Raw genomic sequence first — 23,418 nt, 5'->3', positions numbered from 1 at the left:
TCTTTCGATTCATTCAGTAAATTCAGACCGTTCCCCAGGATTTGATCGGTAACTAGATTTAGTTTATTCGGAAGATTACTGTCGGCGATCCCGCTGAAAGATACGTTTTTTTATTTTTGTTGGTATCGTTGATTGTCAAGTTATCAAGATTCTACTAATCTCAATTTTGATCAACAGATGAGAATATTGATTTGACTATTCGGGGAAAAAATCGACGTCACAGAGTGTAAGCGAAGTAATCCACCGTGGAATGAAATCGAGTACATTTACTGGATTTTAGAGATTTTTAAAGCAGTTCGAAATGAAGAAACGATGTCTTGGCTCTCATTTAAAGCTTGAGTATTTTCCTTCCTTGAATCTGTATGAAAATCATCGTAACCTCCTTATGATTATGATCGCTACATTAGAAAGGGAAAAAAGTAACCCTATATGTATAATTTTTCAGGTTATCCGCATAAGATCAGAAGCACATATTCATCATGCTTTCGACGCCTTGATGTGTATATATATAAAAATAGAAAGTGTACTTTTATAGCGAATTTCAACACAGTCAAGGAAAATTAGGAAATTAAATTTTTACATCCAAACCGGATTGTATAACTTGGTTCTGATATATGAATGTCTGATTGAATATGCACGTTGAAAAAGTTCACAAAGACACTGTGAAGACACAGAGATTCGAAAGGTGTAACTGAAGCTTGTCAAGTTACGTCTAATTGGAAGGTTGATTAATCTGGCAGGTATGAAAAATACTTGGAACACTGAATTTTTAGTGTCATCATATTATTATAAACACAAAATATCAGAGAGACGAAATTGATGAAACTGATCGATAATTTTTTCATGTTGTATGTTTATCCGTGAATGAAATATTCAATTTTGTACCTTGTTGAACAACGTGACGCTATTTTAATTCTTCAGGCAAATGACAAGATACGCAGACATTGGAGTTGAGTAAGATTGACATTATAAATTCTAAGCTATGTAGGTGAAACAAGTTCGTTTACTTCATCGCTCTTATTTTATTTTTATTTTCTGACAAGACTGACCTCCTTTCTTCTTCTGCACTGGTAATAAGCATTTGACAAATACATTCTAAACAAACGCGCTTTTAGATAGATCTTTAAAGGTGTTGGCATGACTGCTTGAGAACAATCGATTAAAATCTATACAGAGGTTTAGTGATTTGTTGTGGCTAATTTCTTTCCAAAGTCCCGATTTTGTTGCTCCCGCCGTTTCGGCGCAATGCTAAGTAATGCTAGGTTGAAAAAAGTTGACATTGCCACAAGTAAGAAGTGAAAACAAAATTGGTATATTAATTGCTATTTAGTTGCTTGAATTTCACGTGAAAATAAATTTGAAGTTATCAAATCCAGCTTGGTAATCTGTACCTCCGGTGTACTGAAAACATGAAATTACGCTAAATATCCTTCATTTAACGCAATTACACGACCGGTATCTACGTCTAGAATTCATTGCTCAGAAAACTCAACCGCTATATTTTATTGCTCACCTACATTTGGCCGAAATTCATCCCTAGTGTGATAAAAAATACGAAATGAAGGATACTTCGCAGGTGAGCAACAAAATATCGCGGTAGATTTTTTTGTAAAATATTAACTATATATTTCATTTTTGTTTTCATTTTTTACTTCTGGCAAAGCCAAATTTTCTTCAACCTAACACCGCCATTGATTCCGCTGAAACAGCTGGAGCAACAAATTCGGGATTTTGGCAACAAATTAGCAACGAAAGAGTACGAAATCTCTACATAGATTTTAATCGATTATGTTCAAGTTGCCATGCCACCTTTAGAGGCATATTCTATAGAAATTTTAGCTGCGAATTGTAGCAATTCATCTTTACACTCCTACTGGGCTCGTACAACTCTCGATGAGAGAATTACGATATAGCGAGGAGATAAATTACGACGTTGCAGTTAGCGACGCTAACCTGATGAAATCTTGAGAAAAGTACACCATTTACAAATTTTACAGTGACTTCGAAAGAATTAGGTTTTCAAAATATGCGTATATTCTGCACTTCATTGCGGTTCAACTGGATTTCAGACAATCCTAAAGTTGCGAAAAAACAGATCATTCCCAAATATGCATCGTTACAACAACGTTACTATACAATTTAAACTTCATAATAAATCTGCAAGCACTTCAGCAGCTGAAAAAATTTTTATGGGGCTTTCCGAAATCTCCAAAAGTAAATACAAGCCCATATTCATTTCGGTTCATAATTTGTACGTTTTTTTTTTTTTTTTTTTTTTTTTATAAGAAATAACCGCACGAATTTCGTCAAAATTGATTATGAGTAACAGTGATTTTAATAATCGGGTGATTGGTAGAAAATTCATTATTTCAAAGCACACAAAACAAAGATTTGTGATACAAGGTGATACGAAAAATTAACGACAACGAAGTCAGGGCCACTAGGTGGTCTAGTGGAGTAAATCCCTGGATGCCAGATTTGCTATCCCGGCTCCGTCGTTAACTTTTATCATCCCCAAAATGTTTGAGTTTAATTTCATTCTTTCGAGCAGCTCAGACTTTGCAAACGGTGTTTTTTTTACACCCTACAACGTTGTAAGAGAAAAATGAAATTAAAAATAGCGGGTCATGGTCGGGTTAATTTTGCGTTGCGGGATTTTGCGAATCCCAAAAACGCGCCGCATTCCTTTAGCGTGTTAATTTCATGCGTTTAAATCATATCTTTCACACTTTCTAGAGTTTGCAGCGGGAGCATATAATATAAAAAAATTTTATGCTGTAGTAAAGTAGAAAAATGTCATGCACAGTTAATTAGCACGAACGCTGGTTAGTAAATTCGGTCATGTCGATTGAAAACCGGGTAAAACTCGTCGTTCCTAAAAATGAGTAGATACGTTAGGTGTATAGGCTGAATGTTATTCGATGACTGAGGTTCGTTTCACCTTTGACAATCTATAAGGGAGCACCGGCAGCACCTGACCTACAGAAAATATAGCTTAAGTTGCATGACTTGCATTCCAGATTGCATCCCAGTCTCTTCTCTTGACTTTCTCTTTCACCATTATGAGCAACAACATTTCGTTTCGCATTATAAATTCTCATCAAGTAGCGCCAGTCGTAACACCGCTCTTGAAAATCAAACTCGTTTACATACGTGGGCACAAGAATCATTCTTATGCAAAGATTGGATGATCGGTGATACGGTTCTACCAACATCTCTGATTTGTTAGATACGACCCTGCGTCAAGTGTAATATTTTGACTTCGGTTAGTCGATTCATTTCACATTGCAGACTATGAGTTGGAGGTTGTTACTCTCCAATGGCCGATCGTAACAGTTTCGTAATATCGAACGCATAAGAATGCGTCATAATCCCTCATTACAGGCATTCGTCGAATTATTTGTCAGGGGGATACTGAAAATGATAATGTAAGAAGTTCAGATCAAATAACGTATAATCGACTGTTTGATCATATGAAACCACAAGTTGAAGTATTTGATACTATTACATCTACTTAGATTAAGTTTGGGTAGGTTAGGTTAGGTTAGGTTAGGTTAGGTTAGGTACTATTACATCTACTTAGATTAAGTTGGGGTAGGTTAGGTTAGGTTAGGTTAAGTTAGGTTAGGTTATTCAGTATTGTATACTAAAAGTCGAGTTCAAGTTATCCAATACATTATATGTACTCGTAGATTAGGTTAGGTTACATCATAGACGATCAATTTACCGTTCTTCACAATACCAAACTGTTTCTCACAGAATTTTGAACCTAATGGTTATCTGATTTTACTTTTCCATCCTTTAGAACTCAAATGGCTTTGATCGTGCAAAATAAAAAATATTGAAAAAAAAAAAAATAAAATTAAGCGATTTTGGTAAAAAAAGAAAAATTCTCAAATTTTATTATAATCCCATTTCGTTAGTTTAGTTTTCGTTTTTTCTATCACTATTCTAAGGACAACCGATCGATAGAATAAAACGAGTGTCACTAGACTTGAAACAGGCTTCTCCGGTTTGTTTGCGAAATGGAAATTTTTGTTTCATTTTGAACAAGTGAAAAAAAAATTTAATAGATTTATCCTATGATCTCGATGTTGAAGGTTCTGAGGTCGCTGAGTTTGAAACTGAAATCAAATTTTTTAAATTCAAAATGGCAGATCTAATATGGCAGAAGCAAATTTAGAAAATAGTTTGATATCGGTCGTAGTTAGTATCTAGAAGTACTCGAGGTCGCTGAATTTGAATTTGAAATCAGATTTCCAACATTAAGAATCACAGATTCCACATGGCGGATGCAAATTCGAACATAGTTCGACTTCGACGAAAGTATTGTAAACTCAGAGTTCAAATTCTAAATTCGCGATCAAGCATTTGAAGATACACTTATTTTTGTTGAAATTCAACCAGATACTTTTTGAATTTTTGCCCACCACATTACATCAGCCATACTGAATATTGGAAATCTAACTTCAGATTCAAATTTAGCGACTTCAAAAACCGTACGATATTCACTTTCGTCGGAATTGAATTATTTTTCGAATTTGCATCCACCATATTGGATCCGCCGTTTTGAATTTAGCAAATTCCCAATTCGGATTCAGAGGCTTTAGAAACTATGGTTTACCAGCAAAAGTCAAATAGATCCACTAAGAACATTTTTTCTTTTTTTTTTTTCAATTTAAATTTCCACAGATGTGTCACAACCCAAAATTGGCACTACTTTTTGCAGCCTACGTGTGTGTCACTCACAACCGTGAATTGAAAAATCATTTGGAAGGAGTATTGACAGTTGAATTAGATTCAGCAATGCGGTGTTGAACTACCGATCCGATTTTGAGAAGCACCAAGAAGGGTGAAGTTAGCAACGTTAACGTCACGAAGCATCGTGGGAAAAATAGTTTTCGTACAATTTTAGAACAACTTTGAAGGAGTAAACTTTTCAAGATGCAGACATGTTCTCTTTAAAGTTTGATATTCGTGACCAGGTTTGGTGATTGAGAAAAAAAATTCATCGATTGTTGGCCGACCATGACTTTTATTAATATTGTCGAGGTTTTGGCCGGGCTCTACTGACCATCTTCAGGCTACAGGCGGATATAATGTTTTACTGGACATTCGTCTTAGCTGTTTTTTTTCTTAAGGATCCATCAGTTAGTCGGCATAAATGTTCCTTTGTTGCGTTTAGAATTAATTGCTATAAGGATACTCCGATATTTATGGTTAAACGTGACATTTCAAAAAGAAGGTTACGTACAGAGATCATATGCGTTGATTTACAAACTTATGGTTTGAAGTGCAAGGACAAATTACTCTGTGTTAGCAAGTTAATATAAAGTCCATAATCAACGAGATTACAATTGTTCGAACAGGTTACACACATTTTTGACGACCTGCATTTTTGAACAGAAGTGACAAAAGGACTGTAAGACTAATTGCAAGTTGTAACCTTGACTTACGTTAACCTAGTATCACACATTTGTGTCACTTCCCTCAAAAAATGCCACTGCGTTATTTACTACCTGAATTCCAGAAAATCCCAAGAATCCAAGTAACGATTTCTTCTTCCCATGCATCGTTGAAGAAACGTTAATCCAACTTCAACCTCATAAAAATCATTGTTTCGCAACTTCACAGTACAGGAATCATCAGAACATACTTGTCAATAATGCAAATTTCTCTTTCACAAAAAGTAATTCCAAAATCTTAAAAAAAAAACACAGTAATTTCGATTTTTCGTGCACCTTTAGTTTACGTTGTGTCCAACGACTCGAAAAAAAAAAAAAAAAAAAAAGGGTGTGAGAGTGAAACTTCTGTCGAAACAAAAATCGTGATTCACGCAGATTTCCGCAAGCCGAAATTGCCATTGGAGTGCGTGCAGATCGACATGCAGACTCGCGGCTGGATGCTCGAGGCAAGGAAAGACGAATTCTTGACGTGACATAAGCATCGGGTTCCCAGTGGTGGGCATCAACGTGGTCTCCTCGTAGGAGGCGCGACCAACACTTCAGTCTCTACCTTTCTCCGACTCGGTACGTACGGCATTGTCTCGAAAGGCCTCCACGTGTTCTTGGAGAGATGCTGCCGTGACAGGTTTTACGTCGAAGCCTTTGATTCCGTAGTGACGTACAAATTCAAACCGCAATCTCTCTGACGAAATTTGCAATTCGGTGAGCTGCGAATGAATTATTTTTTAATACCTAATCTCGTAGAGTTGTTGTCGGCGACGTTTGAATCAAGTTTCACTCGATTATCACGATTTTTTTAACATTAGGGGTGTGATTTTTTTTTTTTTTTGTTACTATAGCAGATTCTATGTAGATCATCAGATGTAGTGCGAATGGTCAAATGTGTAATTGGTGTAATATCGATGTGTAATGTTTGATAGCGTATAATCCGATTAATCAATTCGATCGATTCAATTGTCAAAATTGTACTTTGTTTTTGATTTGCCCAACGTGATTCAACAACGTGATTTATAATCGTGGGGACCGAAACTGTAATAATTATTAATCGTAGTGATTCACAACGCATTTTTTATTGAAAAACTCAGTTCCAAAACGTTGTACGAATAAATGGATCGGAAGATGATTATTTTTAGAACGTTGCCATTTTGTACAGGTGATAAATGTCCGATTTTTGAAATCAACAAACAGAAAATGAGAAATAATGTGATACATAATTGACCAACTACAATTTTCCCTCTCACCGGAGTAGTTTTTCTAACCGTTTGTGATTGTTGTTTTTATAAATCGTTATTATCATGCATATATTACCAATTGATTATAACGTATCGTATGTATAAGAAATTAGAGTGGAAAATAAATTATTGACTGTAATCTGAGATAGGCTGCAAGGACAGCTTTGTAACGAAGAATAACGAGATCAGAATTTTACACTATAAAACTGGAAGCAAATATAAGCCGGTAATGCTCTCCGGATAGAAAGGTTTTTGATATAATTTACGCTTGTCCGGACTACATTAATTTTACCCAACTTTCATTATTATGGAGAGAACAAGGAGGATAAGCTCTATTGCCAACTTGACGAGATAGCGTTAAAGATATTCATCAGACTCGTGTACAGTCCGGCGAAGAAGTTTATCAAACTGAAGAATATCAAATAGCGGGCTTAAAATTTCATCCGCAATGAATTCATAGACAAATTGTATTTTTCCAAAATCTCTCCCAGAGACAAGTTCAATTTTCAACAATATAGCAAAGTGTAAGTTCACCAATTATAAGACATGATAATTATTCCACGCAAAAACTTTTTGCGACAAAGTTATAATCCGTGGAAATAATTGATACCGAAAAAAATCATCCATAATTTATGAAAACTGGAGGAACGATACGTTTTTGAGGTTAAATAAATTTTTGTTCTCAAATAACAATCGGTACTTTTATATTTTAAGCCTGTGGGTTTGGAATTTTTTTATTTGCGTCTTGTTTTTGCATTGTCTTAATGAATTTCACCACAGCCTCAAAACTTTTGACACTTAAGAAACGATTTTGGAGAAATTTTGCCAGTCGGAGGTAAAATGGCACGTTGCGTAAAAATCCCATTCTCATTCCCGGCTCGTCGACCACGATATTATTCCTAGCCTCTTCACTCAACTCTTACACGTTGTTACAATTGCATAATAATAACATTACTATAATTACATGTGTAATATCCGCCTGACCACAGAATCAAAAAAAAAAAAAAAAATCCAAGGCGAATCAACATGCGGTTATTTAATAAAAAATTATAACCGAGTGTTATTTTATTCAGTTTGCGCAAATTAAATTCAATACGCGGATATAACTTACTAGAAAAAAAAACAAAAAGAAGAATAAAAATATGGATCAAATTTGTGTGCGATAGTCGATTGATTACATTTAATTTGTTGAATCAGGGAGATAGATAGAGAGAGAGGAAAAATATTGAAAGTAATTCGAATCGGTTGAGAATATTCTTAAATAATATTTCTGGGGCTGTGTAAAGTAACCTGGTTACGAATTTTTTCAGGTTTTTGCGAGAACAATTTCAAAATTTGATAAGTTGATGCCCATGTAAAGTTACGTGAAATCGCGAACCAATCAACTCGCGACTCGATCGATTATTATTCCCATGAAAATCGATTATGGCTTTTTTAATTCACACCTTGAAGTAGAAAGTAAAGAAAGCGAAAGTTTTTTCGATTGATTGGTGCTTAGTCACTTCAAGTTTCTTTCATTTCCCACTCTTAATAAATCATATTAGCATAAATCAAGAGTCCAAAAAAGCTCCGATATGAACCGGTTATATAATTAACAAACTTCCGTCGATATCATTTTTTTCTAATCTTGAGGTTAGATTGTCAATCAACAATTTCAAAAACGAAAGACCAGCATATGTTATAAAATTTTTTAATGTGTTTTTCTCTGAACCTGACAGCTGTCCATATTTTGATTGTAAGATTCAGTTTAAACTTATTACATAAGTAGTTTTTTTTTTTTTTCTCTTCTCACTATTTTACACGACAAACAAACAACTCTCGATGTGTTTAAACATTTTTTTATTGGACCGCTGACAGTTTCGCAAATTATTTACAACGTCAAGCCGATAATTTATGCACCAATAACTGAGCAGTGAAATCAGCACGATTCAGCACATCAAATTCTGGCACTAAATAATCATATATAATACATCTAAATGATCTACTTCGATTGGCGTCAATAGTAACACACACACATAGGTATATATATATATATATCATCGTTGAATGTTCACCTCATATTACGAGGTACAGAATTACGAAACGAACATTGTCGCGATGTCAAATTTGAAAAAGTCGAGTGTTAGTATTGCGACAGTTCGCCGTTTGCTCATTATGACGTGTTATCAGTTAGTATAACGGTTCAAATTTCACTGATGAAGTGAAAATTTCACTGGGTATAATTACAGGTTAACTACAGGATACGCGATGGGGAAATAGTTCCCACGTGAGTAAAACTCACACCGTTGACAAGAAGTGAAATCAAGCCAAGAAATGAAAATAGGTGAAAAACTACTCGACGGGATGAACATGTATAAAAATACTCCGAGCAACGGATAAAATCGATTCGAAGAAGTGACTCGCTTAACCGGAAGTGAAAAAATGATATAAAATGAACCACAATATAATGAAAGTGAAAGTGAAGTATAGTAAATGACTGTACCAAAGTTCTTGGATCTTGTGCAGAATTGTAACTTTCAACATTTTAGGGTTATAAATTCGTGATAAAGTACTGAAAGTAGAAGTAAAAAATGGCGGCGGGTCTGCTGGCCGTTATAACTGGGGCCATAAAGGCGGCGACGCTGCTTTTGGGGGTGGGAAAAGTGGCGTTCATTCCAACGCTGATAGTGGCACTCGCTTATTACAACTACGATTTGATGGATCCCGAAAATCAGCCGCGAGTTGCGCGAGTTCTGCGCAAGGAGTACGACTTTATAATCGTGGGGGGTGGATCGGCCGGAAGTGTCCTTGCGAACCGTTTGACGGAAGTCCCAGAGTGGAATGTCTTGCTTCTCGAAGCCGGAGGATACGAGACCGAAATCACCGACGTCCCGATCCTTTCCTTGTACCTTCATAAGAGCAAATACGACTGGAAGTACAGGACCCAGCCTCAGGACTCGGCCTGTCAAGCCATGGTCGACAAACGATGCTGCTGGACGAGGGGAAAGGTGAGAATTGAATTCCAGTTGACAGTGCGGAAAGTAAGGTCGTAGTCCAGTCGAATTAGGTATGGAGTAAAAATCTTTTTGGAGATGGCTGCATTTTTGGGTAAAGGGGTTTTAAACCCTCAGGAACTGGAATCTGAACTCATTTTTGGGTTGCATAGCCGGCGTTTCGAGAAAACAGTGAAATTTGACGTTTTTTGCGTTTTCCTCAAAAACTGCTATCGATAGATGGAAAATGATTTGACCATCGTACAGAGCGGCAAATTCTACATAGAATTGTGTTCTCGTACGTCGATAACGGAGTCAGATTAACAAATTGAGAAGAACTTATTTCACCAAAATGCCTCGGATGCCGTCGTCGATAAGTGGAATTTCTTTTTTCTTAAAATTGCATTGTTGCATCGACGTAACTAACTTTAGCCTCATGTTTTTTCACATTTTGAAATTGAAACGAGGTGGCAAAAAATGACGGTGATACACAAGTGTGACAATAATTGTCCTCAACCTTCGTTCAAGGTTTGAATAACCCATGAAAATGTCATCCTGACCATGAAAATGATAAAAACTACAGTTACAAAAGCATTGCATGCAGCGTATATCGTTCTCTCAACAATAAGTATATAAAGGTTGAATTGATCGATTCGTCATGATCAAAAGTTAGGTAGAATGAAAATCTTGTTTACAAAATTTTCACTAATGTTAATTGCATCAATGATAAACACGAATGAATCTTTACCATAAAATATAAATGATTCTGAGTGATACAAGTAAAGTTTTCAACTATGTTAGAAGAAGTTTTATAGTTATAGAATACTCAAACTCTGACATTTGTCATGTAGTTTTAATATTTTGAACTTATTTTTTTCAACATAGAGATTTTCAGAGATCGTTTGAGAAAAATTGTACAAATAGTTATAAATCTAGATTGAATGTAAATAGATTTTTGTAGGAACGGTACAACAGACGTTTGTGACAGTAACATTTGCAGATAATTTTTCGAATATTTTCAGACAATCTGTGATGATTCGGTCAGCGAGTAAAATGAACCCAAAAACGTTAGAATCGGATCAGAAACATTTTCATTGTTCTCTTGCTTTGCCTGCGGTGCAAAGGAGGAGAGTAAGAAAAAAATCGCAAACACAAAAACGATTTCTTCACAAGTCATTAGCGATCGAACTCTCTTGTTTGTCATTTAGCCAAACTCAAATTTCTTCACGTTTCTCAATTACGAATTGAAAAATTTCACTAACAAATCTGCTGCAGCCAGCGGTCACGTAGACGGAAATACTGAGCTGGCGATTGAAGAAACAAGAAATTGAGAAATAATTTTTCATGTCACCGTGATTATAAATATGTACAATTTTGTACATAACAAAAGGTGGAAAGTGTTTTCCACGAAAATTTGAAATCAGAAAAAAGTCATTACATGGTTATTTATAAACACATCATTTTATTACTAAACGAACATCAGGCCTGAGGGGCGAAGTTTTAGATTAACTCGTTGCCGTTTATGAAATAGGTCCTCGGGGGTTCGAGTGTGCTGAACACGATGCTGTACATCAGGGGTAATCGGCGAGACTTTGACCAATGGGAAAGTTTTGGTAATTATGGATGGGGATGGGACGACGTTTTGCCGTATTTCAAGAAATCCGAGGATCAGAGGAATCCCTACTTGGCACGCAACACCAAGTATCATAGTACAGGTATTTTTTTCACATTACAATTTTTTATTCCTACATTAACTCGACTGGACATTGATGTGCGAACCGCACGTCGGAGTGTCGATGGTATTTAGATCTTACGAAACGAGCAGCTGGTCTTGCGGTCCTGAAGAAGTTGATAGTAATTACTGATCGTCGATCACGGATGTACGATTGATCATTTATCACTCGCGAGTTTATTACTACCTGACTATTTTTAAAAATTTCTATCCTACAAAACCTACACTGAAGTAATCAAGAATTCAATTGTAACCAGTAGATCTATTCAAATACGAACCGATAAGAAATTGGCTAATTATAAACAACATTGTTTTTGATAGATATAAATTTTCGCTTGCGCAAAGTAAATTATTCAATATGTAAGCTCGTATTAAAGTGTGAATCTATTTGGTAAGGTAATTATTTTCATTGCGAGATAATGGTACATCGAGTATTAATAAACTTACTATATTCCTAAGCTGAGAGTATCTCTTGGAATGTGCAAAATCGAGAATGCTGAAATTATAAACAAAAATTTACACAACTTATTTCACTCTACGATGACTCCAATTAGTTCGAAATAAGAATAAATCCAAGCACGCCAGAAGTTGTAAAATAATTACTTACTAAAAAATGCTTATAAAATTCTTGATAAAATTAAATCATGCAGATATCACTGTAAAAATTTTGATGTATTCGATGTAAGGAACGTGTATTGAACTCGTGAAACTTTTGAAACACTGCTGCTATTCTTATGAAGAAGGAGCTTCTCAGAGTGTGGCACAATGATTACCGAATCGGATTACCTTGCAAACAAGCTTCTCAAAACTAACAATACTTCAACATCACCTTGATCTCATGAAAACTAAACCAGCAGATTTTCAGCTTGAGTGAATTCTGGCGTTATATTCATCCAATTATCTGTAAACCCTGTGAATCCATCTTATCGTTAATTTCTAGGTGGTTACTTGACGGTCCAAGACGCGCCTTTCAACACTCCGCTGGGAGTGGCCTTCCTGCAGGCAGGTGAAGAAATGGGCTATGACATAGTGGACGTGAACGGAGCCCAACAAACGGGTTTCGCGTTCTACCAATACACGATGAGGAGAGGAACGCGATGCAGCGCGGCGAAGGCGTTCATCCGTCCGATAAGGAGTCGTAAGAACCTGGATATAGCGCTCTGGTCCCACGCCACCAAAGTGCTGACGGATCCCGAAACGAAGCGAGCCTACGGAGTGGAGTTCATCAGAGAGGGTAAGCGGCAGGTCATCTTCGCCCAGAAGGAGGTGATCCTCTCGGCCGGAGCTATAAACTCACCACAGCTGATGATGCTCTCCGGAATCGGGCCCAGTAAGCACCTGGAGGAGGTTGGGATCAAGGTCGTTCACGACGCACCTGGCGTCGGACAAAATCTGCAGGATCACATCGCGGTTGGAGGCTTGGCTTTCCTGATCGATCACGAGATCAGCGTGGTTATGAGCCGGCTGGTGAACATCAACTCAGCGCTGAGGTACGCGATAACCGAGGACGGACCTTTGACATCGAGCGTAGGACTGGAAGCGGTGGCTTTCATATCGACGAAGTACGCGAACGCGAGCGACGACTGGCCCGACATGGAGTTCATGCTGACATCCTCCTCGACTAACTCGGATGGTGGAACGCACGTGAAGAATGCGCACGGACTGACAAATGAGTTTTACAACGAGGTCTTCGGCCGGATCAACAACAAGGATGTCTTCGGGGTGTTCCCAATGATGCTGAGACCCAAGTCGCGCGGATTCGTAAAGCTCAAGTCGGCCAACCCTCTCGACTATCCGATCATGGTTCACAACTACCTGACGCATCCGGACGACGTCGACGTTCTTCGGGAGGGTGTCAAGGCCGCCGTTGCCTTCGGGGAAACAGCGACCATGCGCAGGTTTGGAGCCAGGTTTCATAGCAAGCCAGTGCCCAACTGCAAGCACATCCCGCTGTTCACGGACGATTATTGGAACTGCGCCATCAGGCAGTACACCATGACTATTTACCACATGAGCTGCACTGCGAAAATGGGAACGCCCGACGATCCCATGGCTGTCGTCGACCCCGAACTGAGGGTCTATGGCGTTCCGGGTTTGAGAGTCATTGACGCGTCCATCATGCCTACCATCACGAATGGTAACATCAACGCCCCAGTCATCATGATCGCCGAGAAGGGCGCTGACCTCATCAAACAACAATGGCTGTCCAAAGTCTGATCACTCACGGTCTTTAGGGAGGCTCGGTTGGACGAAGTCGACTCTGTTCGTCCGTTTCGTCACGAGATAGTCGTAAAGTCGAATTTGGTATCGTTGATGTAACGAAATATTGGTGCGGAATCACTTTCTCGACTCTACAATGAATTTGATGGAGTTCAGTCGATTTCGAACTATGAGTGTTTTACACTTTGTTACTATTTTGTACAGAATTTCAGGCAATTTGAAAATTGCGAAATTACGATTACTGCGTTTGAACAAATTGAATGCGTATAACACTAAAACAAATTCTGCTCAATAGCGCTGTGAAACGTACTTTGCCGAGGAAACTTCTCAAATTTTAGTCGAATAAATCCCAGGGGTTAACGATTCCCAAAGTCCGGCACACGCGTAGCTTAAGGGTACTTGAACTCAATGAAGTCACTCGAAATCAGTGAAGTTACTTGAGGTCATTTGATGTAATTTGAAATTGATTGGCTTCACGACGTCTTTTGGAGTCTTGCAATCACGAAGTCAGATGTACCGTTAATAGCAGAGGTTAACCTTTCGAGTGAATCATAAATTTGTCGTCTTCAACTGAAATTATTCGACTATCCGTTGATTATTTTCACTACTGACATATTGTTTGTCGTACGTTACACTTGTGATAGTTTTTTAACGGATATCGATACGTTGACTTGTATAACAGTTTCTTTCACTCTGTTGCGATTTATTTTATACAGTAGACTATTATAGGTACAGAATTCTACGAGGAAATTTTTTTTTCCCAAGGTTGACATCGTGATCAATTCATGACGAACATGATTAACAAATATGAGCATATTGAATTGTCTATTTGAAGAGAAAAAAGAAATTCTTCCAGTGAATTTGTGAAAAATAGTTTTCTGATCAGAATGAAATGTTGCAGAGTGAAAATCAAATAAGTCTTTATACTTTAAACCATGTTGAATTAACGATTTAGAATGAATATCGATATTCAAGCTTTTATTTATAATATATGGCATTATTGTTTTCTATTTTTTGTTAATTTTGAGAAAAATCGTTGTAACTAGAGAATATTTCGATTAGATGAACACGAAATGTGAAAATTTTACGTTATCGCATCAAACAAAACTAACAATTTTCAACTCACCAATGTTTTTAACGAAAACGAGATCGTAGAAAGGGGCAGAGATAATATGTAGAATTTTGTTCAGAGCTTTCGAATTTGTTTCGAAGGACAAAACCGTTTTCAAAGTCCGTGAAGATTCAGCTATGAAACGTTTAAGATGAAAGTGAACTTTTTGTCAGATCAGCCGGCAGAAAATGATTTCACCGGCTGATCAAACTCAGTGGGACTTATAAATAGCGATAGGAATTATTTTGGGGATGCGAAATGTGGCCAAAGAATTGTTTTCTTAATGGTGCAAGGAAATGTTGTTTCACTTAATATGACAAAAAGAATGTGAAGTTGTGTTCTCATCACTTCGTTGTTGAATCAAATGACATTACCTTGGTTCTTGGAAAGTGAAAATAAATAAATAAATAAATAAATAAATAAATAAATAAATAAATAAATAACATCGCATTCGCTATATTTGCTAAAAAGAAATATTTCTCTGAATGCAGTAAACCAATGGGTGCATATAAAAGTTTAGGTTGTTGTCTCGTGTTTCAGGTGTTATCATAATACTAAGAAAATTGATAATATTATACAAAATAATAAAAAATTATTTTTATATTAATGCATATCCGATGACTGAGCTCAAGGAACAGTAATTGGCGATAAGAAAATGCCTGATTACCATTAAATGAATAATTATCATTATTCTTGATTCCTTTTAGCTGTTGATATGCCGAATCGCATAGTTTTTAACGATTGTTGTACAACTGATGTGAGATTCCCATAGCAAAGTCCGAATAGGCGGGAATTTCAAATACGGGTTTTACGTACAGTTTTTTTACATTGAAAAAAAAAAAAAAAAAAAATCACCCTCTCTTCTACCAATACAATTGTAAATACTAGACAGTTATTGTTAAATATAAAAATGATGTGCAGATGTAAGAGTTAAGTGTGTACGAATACAATATATGTATACAAACATATAAAAATATACACGGGTATGTAATGAGTCTGATAATCAAAATAACGATAAGGATAAATAAATAATTTGCATTGAAACAGAGCCCAGGCACATTTCTCTTTCCTTCCTTTCTCCAAGTCGAGACGTGTAAGATAATTACAGATGATTTCCAAGCGTCTGGAATTCGGAAAGATTATTTTATATGACATTTTATAAACAGGAATCGGGAGTCGTCGTGTCGCAATAAAAAACGTAACGACGCGCGAGTTTCTGAAGTGACGCTTGTCCGAGTAGTAAATGAAAGTAAATTTCACTCGAGGTGTGTTGCGTAATCGAAATAGCTCAAGTCTACGTGTTGCGTTGGGTGCTGGGGGCGGCCGGTTGATATGGAGAAAGTCGAACTTACTCAGCCAGAACAGCCACGTTAATGACAAACGGTGGCCTTCGATATATGCTAACTAATAGTTCAACTATACTGGTCGAATCAGGTGTTAAGGGACCTCGGTCTTTCATTAGCCGACGTTTATTAGTCTACTCAAGATAATCAGAAGATCTCCGCGATCTGCGATAAAAATAATTTTCAACCGTTCATCAATGTCAGAGATATCTCATTATTCTAACATACTTGTAATCTACTATGTATTTCATTAGTCGTGTGTTGAGAGTAATATGCAGTGTTTGTAAGATGTTTTTTTTTTTTTTTCTTCTTTTTTTAATATTTGATATAAATTGATTGGCTTAGGTTACACTTTTTGAACCATTTCGTGGTTCCTGTACATGTTTCCCCTTATCGATTTGATTCGCGGAGCGTTGAAATGTAAAAAATAAAAATCCGATAACACGGTTCTTGTACGACTAGAATTTCATCGATTTAGAACGTTGAATGAAACTAAATCTGAATTATTGTACAACGTTGATATTTTCGATGGGTAAAAGAAAAGGGTTGGCAACGAGTAATTTCAAGTTCGTTCGTTACGTCTACGTCACACGTCAAAGTTTCTTCGGTTGATCGTAGTTTAAAATTTCTATAAACACGGAAGTTTTTTTTTTCTTTCTTCGTCTTAAAGATTCTTTCACGATCGTCCGGAATCATGATTAATCTACTGGATGAGATCATCAGCTCCGTAATCACCGTCAGATTTGAAGGCTTCGAGAGGTGTACAGTCCAGTAAAAAAAAAAAAAAAAAAAAAAACTTTACACGTGGAATTAAGAAGGAAAGTTCAGCTATCGCAAAACTGTGACATAACGGTCAAGAAGATTAAGGATAAGGCTGATAAGGTGATAAGTATGACAAGGAAATTTGTATAAAAATAAGTAATGCTGCGAGTATTCATATCGAATTGTATTCATCCGATTAAAAATTTATGTAAAGCGATTTGTGGAGAATTTATTTAGCAACAAAATGAGCTACACTTTTGAAAATTGGATAAATTATACAAATCCAGCTATGACAAAAGGTGTCGGATAATGCGGCGCGTCTTAGATTATCAATCATCGAATTATTTGAATTTTTTTATCCGAGGATAATTTTTTGATTAATCTTATCAGAATTCAATTCGATAGCGGACTCTGAGTCTCCGTAAATCCTTCCGTTTAGCACATTTTCGACCGGACTGTACATCCGATACATCTTAGGGTCGAAATGCTCTTTCGTCCGTTTCGAATGCCCCGATCCGTCATCGAATTCCCGCTCCAAGTGCTTCGCTTTCCCCGTTCGTTAGAACTTTCTCGAATCTATCGGAAACAGCTGGAACCAAACTTGACGGGATCGGAAGATCGGTCGATAAAGAGGACTGCTGTATCACCGAAGCATGAATCATTTCGTAACTTCACCGGCGCAGCGAAAGAAAGTTTTGAATAAAGCTGTTTGATCAATCGTCAAAACGAGGCTTCACGGCATAAAGATATAAAACTTTTATACTACAGTTTTCGGAAAACTCTGCAGACGACATTTGCTACGAAACTTTGATGAAAATTTTCAAAAGCAAACGAAAGAAGACTGGCACTAATTTACGTGATGATTAACAATTAGTCATTCGCACTGAGAAAAATTTCATTTGTTACAGTAACTAGGAAAATTCAGTGAAATAGGTATCGTTAAAAAAAACTGTTTGAATATTGTTGGAATTACGAAAAACGAGGTACGCGTAACCATTTCGCGCTATTGTCGATCCGTTTTTGGTAATTGCAACTCAAAAGTAGTTTGTTCGGTTTACTCTACTTTTTAGTTAAATAAGGCTTTAACATCAATTTATTGTTGCACGAGCATTAAATCTTCGCAACAGTTACAAGAAAATATAGTAACAGTGATCGTAATGAGAGAGAATAGTAACGGATACTAAACTTTCTGGTAACAGCTACAAAACTAATTTTCATTTTGTACCTAGAACTATATTTTTCGATTGTGATAAACAATGAAAATATTTAAGGACTGAGCGGTAACCGGAACTAAAAATTTCTCTCATTCAGGTCTAGAAGACGCTTGGACAAATCAATCGCAGATACGAATAATTGTTTTCCATATTTGTAGAATCTTGTTATTTGCACAATTCTTGCGATATACGAAATAATTGCACTGGTTTACTTAGCTGGTATAATTCACGCTAGTTATAATTGAGTCCTTTCTAATTTAAAAGAACGAAATCATCCAGCTACTGCTAGCTGCCAACGTTGAGACATCGCAGACATGCTCCAGTTACCACTAAACAGGAACGGAATTAGCGTCATTATGTATGAAACTAAGAATGTTCCACAGTTGTTAACCATCGATAGATAGATGTCCATTTTTTTAAATTGTGTGGTAAAAATATTAAAATCTTTGCACCGAATTGATATCCTTTAACCCTTACTACGCTGCACGTCGGGGTCAAAGTGACCCCCAGGGCTTCTTCGCCGTAAATTCTATACGAAAACCATTTAAAATAATCGGAGTTGATCCAAATCTATAATGAAATATCGTAAATATCGTTAATTCATTCTTTTTCCAAAAATTCATCTTCACTCACTTCGATAAATGACATTTCTTCGTCGCGTAGTATCTTTATATTTTGTCTCATAAATATCTGTGTCTTGAGAGTTGCCAAGTCAATTTTCAGCTCAAAATATTGAAAATTTAGCGAGCTGTGATTTTTTCAGTTGAATGATCCATTTTCCGGTATTTTGTTGTTTTACGTTTTTCTTTCTTTTTTTTTTTTTTTTTTTGTATTAAAAATTTCATTTCGCTAAAGACGACTAATTTTCCTCGAAATATAACAGCTGAAGAGTATCCCAGAATTTCTTCAAGATATTTGAATCGATATCTTCGTTTCTACGCAATTATGAAATTTTTACGGTACTTTTAAGAGGTTACTCGCTCGTCTAGCCCAAATAAAATTCGACAAGAATTCACATGAAAACGAATAATATTTATTAATGAACAATAGGCTTTTACATTTCTCTGTGACTCTGGTTGTCGTCGGCCATAAAAAGTTTGTTATTTAGATAGGGCGTCTCGTACACAGATACGTCTAACTTGTCGATCGGACCTTAGTCTAACTATTTAGCATTCAGGTTACAACATTTGTTTCAAAATATTCCTTAGGATAGTTCAGTGAAAAATTATGACCATGAATGGAAAATTGTAGCTAGAAGAATATACGTAATACATTATCGGTAATTTTAACCTAGTAACAGCAATGATTTCTTAACAATATGCATGTAAACGATGCTTGACGATGCGGAAAGTTGAAGGCCAAGTTCGGTACAAGTGTCATGCAAATTCGGAGACGGAGATGCGGAAAATGAAGTGTAGAGGTACCCAAACAACAAGCGTTCAATTACAAAGGCTGAATGGCTGTTCAGTGCGCCAAAGAGGAGAGAAAGTAAACCGTATGCAAGTGCAAGTGAGCGAAACGCTGCAGAACCATTTGCATCACTAATCAGATCGACGGAATGACATGAAATTCAAGCCGCTCACTATCTTAGTTTCAGGGTTTTACTCTTCTCACGAGGCAAGTGATTGTCTATTGCTGATCAGCAAAGAACGCGTGCTTGAAATGTTCTTCCAAATCGGAACAAGCTGACAGATTTAAAATTTTAACAGGTGCCGGTTGGATTTGAAAACAATCCGAGTCATTGCGACCATTGCGTCGGATCTCATCAGTTGCAATGTTGGAAAAACTCTGAAGGAATGGAATTGCGAATCGTCGAAACCTCGAATCTTTTATTACGAATGGACTGAATCAAGAATGGATGAAACACCAAATGATTTGGATTGCTAATAGTTGAAACTCTGAATGGTCGAAACTCCGTATAGTCCAAATTGCAGATGCTTCAAATAAATAATGAAGAATTTTACGAGACATTTGGAGAACAGACGTGAGAAGTTTTTGAAAAACAGAACCTTTCCGAATGATGACTATTCGGGATTTTGTCTGCCCTGGAATTCGGACTATACGGAGTGATGAAATTCGATACAACGGTTAACCCAATTTTAGATCATTATGGACAACGACACCCATTTTGACAGTGGAAAAGTTTTTGGCATAAAAATTTGCACGTGTATCTTGAATGTTGATTTAAATAAATGTTATGAACTCTAAGCACGTGATGAAACTCATCGGAACTAAACTTCCGTCATTGATTCTAAGCATCCGTTCCTTAATTTTTCCGTTTTTAGACATTTCGACTGGACTATCACGCTCTCTGTATCGTCGCGTCACTTGTAACGCGAAAAAAAACTTACGCAAGTCAAATTTGTAACTTGATAGCGTTACTAAAATAATTTACAAATTGTACACCATGACAACCAAGCGTCGTGACCAAACTTAAAGACCTAGAGTTTATAATTCAATTAGCTCGGGTGAAAACGGATCACAAAATTTCTCCTCCAAGGTTACGACGAAGTCGTTACACCGTCGATTTCGCTTGGAAAACCCTCGATATCGGTAGAATTTCACTCCTCTTCGTGTTATTCAAGGAAGCAAAAACCCTCTTCTGAAATTGGCGTCTAATCACCACCACAGCTGTCGCGTCCTAATTGCTGCCGAAGACCTTGAGCCACTTGCCACAGAACCACGAAACTTTGTTTTTACCTCGGTAGCATCTTCCACGAGTTTTCAGCGTTGAAAAAAATACAAGCGAAAAAAAAACCGCGCACAAATCTTGGCTGAACGTTTGATGTACTAACTTTTCGCAAACGCAGCAAAGATTCTTCTCAACCAAAATCACTGCTATAAGAAATTGTTTTACGCGAATTTAATTAAATTGTGGTTACCGGCTTGAAGAGGCGATAAGAGAAGTGGGGTTGGATTTTTCAACCTGCGCTTCAACCGCGTATAGAAAGTTGAATTCGGGTCTCATCGCGGCATTCCTGAATCCAACGGAACCACTTTAAGCGGGCTCTGAAAGCCAAGAACCGCTGCACGGTACCTGAATGTATCGAAATCGTCACCGTGGCCAATGAATTGGTAACCTTGGTATATTCTTATGAGTTGAAAGGCTATTCGAGTGGCGATATGAATCAGGTATGGGAAGTAATAAAATCTTATCGATTTGAAAAGCTCTTCGCTAGGCCGGAAACCATTTTTGGCAACTGAATTTTAATTGACAAAATACAGTATCATTTCATTCAACGTTCGACAACTTTTGTGATTCGGTTGTGTGATTTTGATAATAACAGTTAAATTTCAGTGTTCAACTAACATTCAATTTCTTTTCTTTTTTGATATCCTAGAGATTTTTACAAATAATTCGATGCAAGTTGATTGGCTTCAATTACAATTTTTCAATTCGTGTTTCACTTTTTTTCACCCGACTGTACGTCTGAGAGATTGTAGGAGAAGCGAATTGGAGTCAAATGACAGCAAAAACTCATTTACAACGGGATAAAAAACGAAAATGAGCTCGTCTCTCTGCAAGTTAAAATCGTGAAAGTTCTGCGGACCGTAAAAAATTGCAGGCCGGAATCTGAAGACTGGCTGAACACTTTCAAAATTACAAACAAGTGATTGTTCGAAATGTTTCAACGGTCATTGCGATCAACATTCCGATTTACATGTAGAAGAAATAATGGAAAAAATGTTCGAAAAATAACACTTTTCAAATAATGACTGATGTTCAGAACTGACTATTGTTATACTGGCACAGAAAAACATGATGAACATTGAAAAGTTTTATTTTTTTTTTTTCACTAATTTTATTGACAAATTAGTAGAACATGTCAGGTGTACAGTCTAGTAAAAATTATGTGAAAACGGAAAAATCAGGAAACAGAGGTTTAAAATTGATACCAAACAGAATTGGGTTCTAATGAGCTGCCAGGAAATTAAACGGTCTTTATGGTGTAAAAAGAATTCCAAGAAGTGTGTTTTGATCGAGACGGTTTAGTCATTAAAATAAACCAGGAGTAATGAAAATATCGAACAACTTTTATTAATGGCAAAATCGTATAGTTTTTCCAACTTCAATGTGTAGAAGCTCGTAATTTTTTTCAACGAACTCTTCATAAGCTGCCTGATTCGGATATTTCACGGAATAAATACATTTAGAGATTAAGCTTTAGTTATTAATATACGCAACATGTATCGATTTTACGCGAGTCGATCTTTTCCTTTATTTTTTTTTTTAAGCGTTTTAATTTATGAAAAATTTAAAATATTACGGTTTGGACAACTGAAAACGTGAATCATTGCGCGCTTCGTGAACTCGACTTTCGTGAAATCTTGATATCCCGCCAGGTGGATTGATATGGAAAAACGATCAAAAGAAGGCTGAAGTAGAGAAAAAGAATCATAGAATAACAGAGGATCGAGGAGGATGTTGCATTAGAAACTCCGGGTCACAACGCAGGGAGCTTTTTAATCGTCATAAGCACTGATGATCGTTCCGCAAAAGCATCCAAAACAGTGAAAGCGTTTTTCTCCTATTTTATTTTTTGAGCATTTTTACACGATTTCTCTAAAACGGAGCTTCCGGTCAGCTCAAAATTTGAAAAGCATCTTCATTACGTGCGTCATTTTCGGACCATACTCGGGAGTTTCTGGGAAAACTTTATTTTTTTAATTACTAATTAACGAAGCTTTGAATTCTGGCAAAAAATCGATGTTTTTACGAAAATGGTAGAATTTTTTTTTTTTTTTTTTTTTCTTTACTTCGATTATGCCCCGAAAACTACATGCCCTGGGAGTATTTCAGTGAAACTTGAATGAAATCGGGCTGGTAGAATTCAAGATATCGCTGAAAAGCGAAGCATGTGTCAAAAAATTCTCTAAACTTACTATTTTTCTTATACTCTAAGCTATTATCAACTTTGTGTGATTGAAAAAAAATTGTCTTACATCATTCAAACCATTAATAAAAATTGTGAAAAATCAAATTTTTTTACTGGCATCCATTATTTCCCAATTCGACGCTCTAGTCCCCTTAAAAACTGAATAACAATTCAATTTCAGTTAATCTGTAGACGATTCAATTGCAAATAAAATAAGCTATGACTTGTTAAAATTTGGTATGCGCTACAGATTTTTTCCAATCACAAAAAAAGGTGGAACGGTTTTTTTATTTTGTCATACTTTTATTTTGACAGCATTCCAACCGGACTGTACACCTGACGATAAATTCTTAAGCAGGCAATGAAGAAGTTGTGCATGTGCACCTGCGGTCAGTCACGTATGTCAAGGAAGACTGGAAGAGTCGGTTCCGAGGATGAATCGACTGGACCGTCTGAATGAAAAGTTGGGAAAAGGGGGAAAAGATGTTCA

General features: G+C 36.6%; 2 protein-coding genes and 1 long non-coding RNA gene across 3 annotated transcripts in view; 1 reads left to right on the top strand and 2 right to left on the bottom strand.

Moving 5' to 3' along the window:
- Nucleotides 1-23,418, bottom strand: part of LOC124176644 (flotillin-2) — a 478,641-nt gene that overhangs the window by 307,269 nt on the left and 147,954 nt on the right. The gene's annotated exons all lie outside the window — the stretch shown is intronic.
- Nucleotides 5,998-15,635, top strand: LOC124176627 (glucose dehydrogenase [FAD, quinone]). The gene is made up of 5 exons (XM_046558168.1): nucleotides 5,998-6,167; nucleotides 8,926-9,155; nucleotides 9,226-9,684; nucleotides 11,201-11,384; nucleotides 12,342-15,635. The coding sequence occupies exons 3-5, from the start codon at nucleotides 9,268-9,270 to the stop codon at nucleotides 13,616-13,618; spliced, it is 1,878 nt and encodes a 625-aa protein (XP_046414124.1). The 5' UTR covers nucleotides 5,998-6,167; nucleotides 8,926-9,155; nucleotides 9,226-9,267; the 3' UTR covers nucleotides 13,619-15,635.
- The window catches only part of LOC124176655, a 33,894-nt gene continuing 25,964 nt past the window's right edge, over nucleotides 15,489-23,418 (bottom strand). Inside the window, exon 2 of the long non-coding RNA XR_006869431.1 lies at nucleotides 15,489-15,855. This is a non-coding gene — a long non-coding RNA (uncharacterized LOC124176655). The remainder of the gene's footprint in view (nucleotides 15,856-23,418) is intronic.

This window comes from Neodiprion fabricii, chromosome 2 (genome assembly GCF_021155785.1).
Source record: "Neodiprion fabricii isolate iyNeoFabr1 chromosome 2, iyNeoFabr1.1, whole genome shotgun sequence".
NCBI lineage: Eukaryota > Metazoa > Arthropoda > Insecta > Hymenoptera > Diprionidae > Neodiprion > Neodiprion fabricii.
Note: the sequence above shows the minus strand (reverse complement) of the source record. Positions and strands in the feature narration are given on the sequence as shown.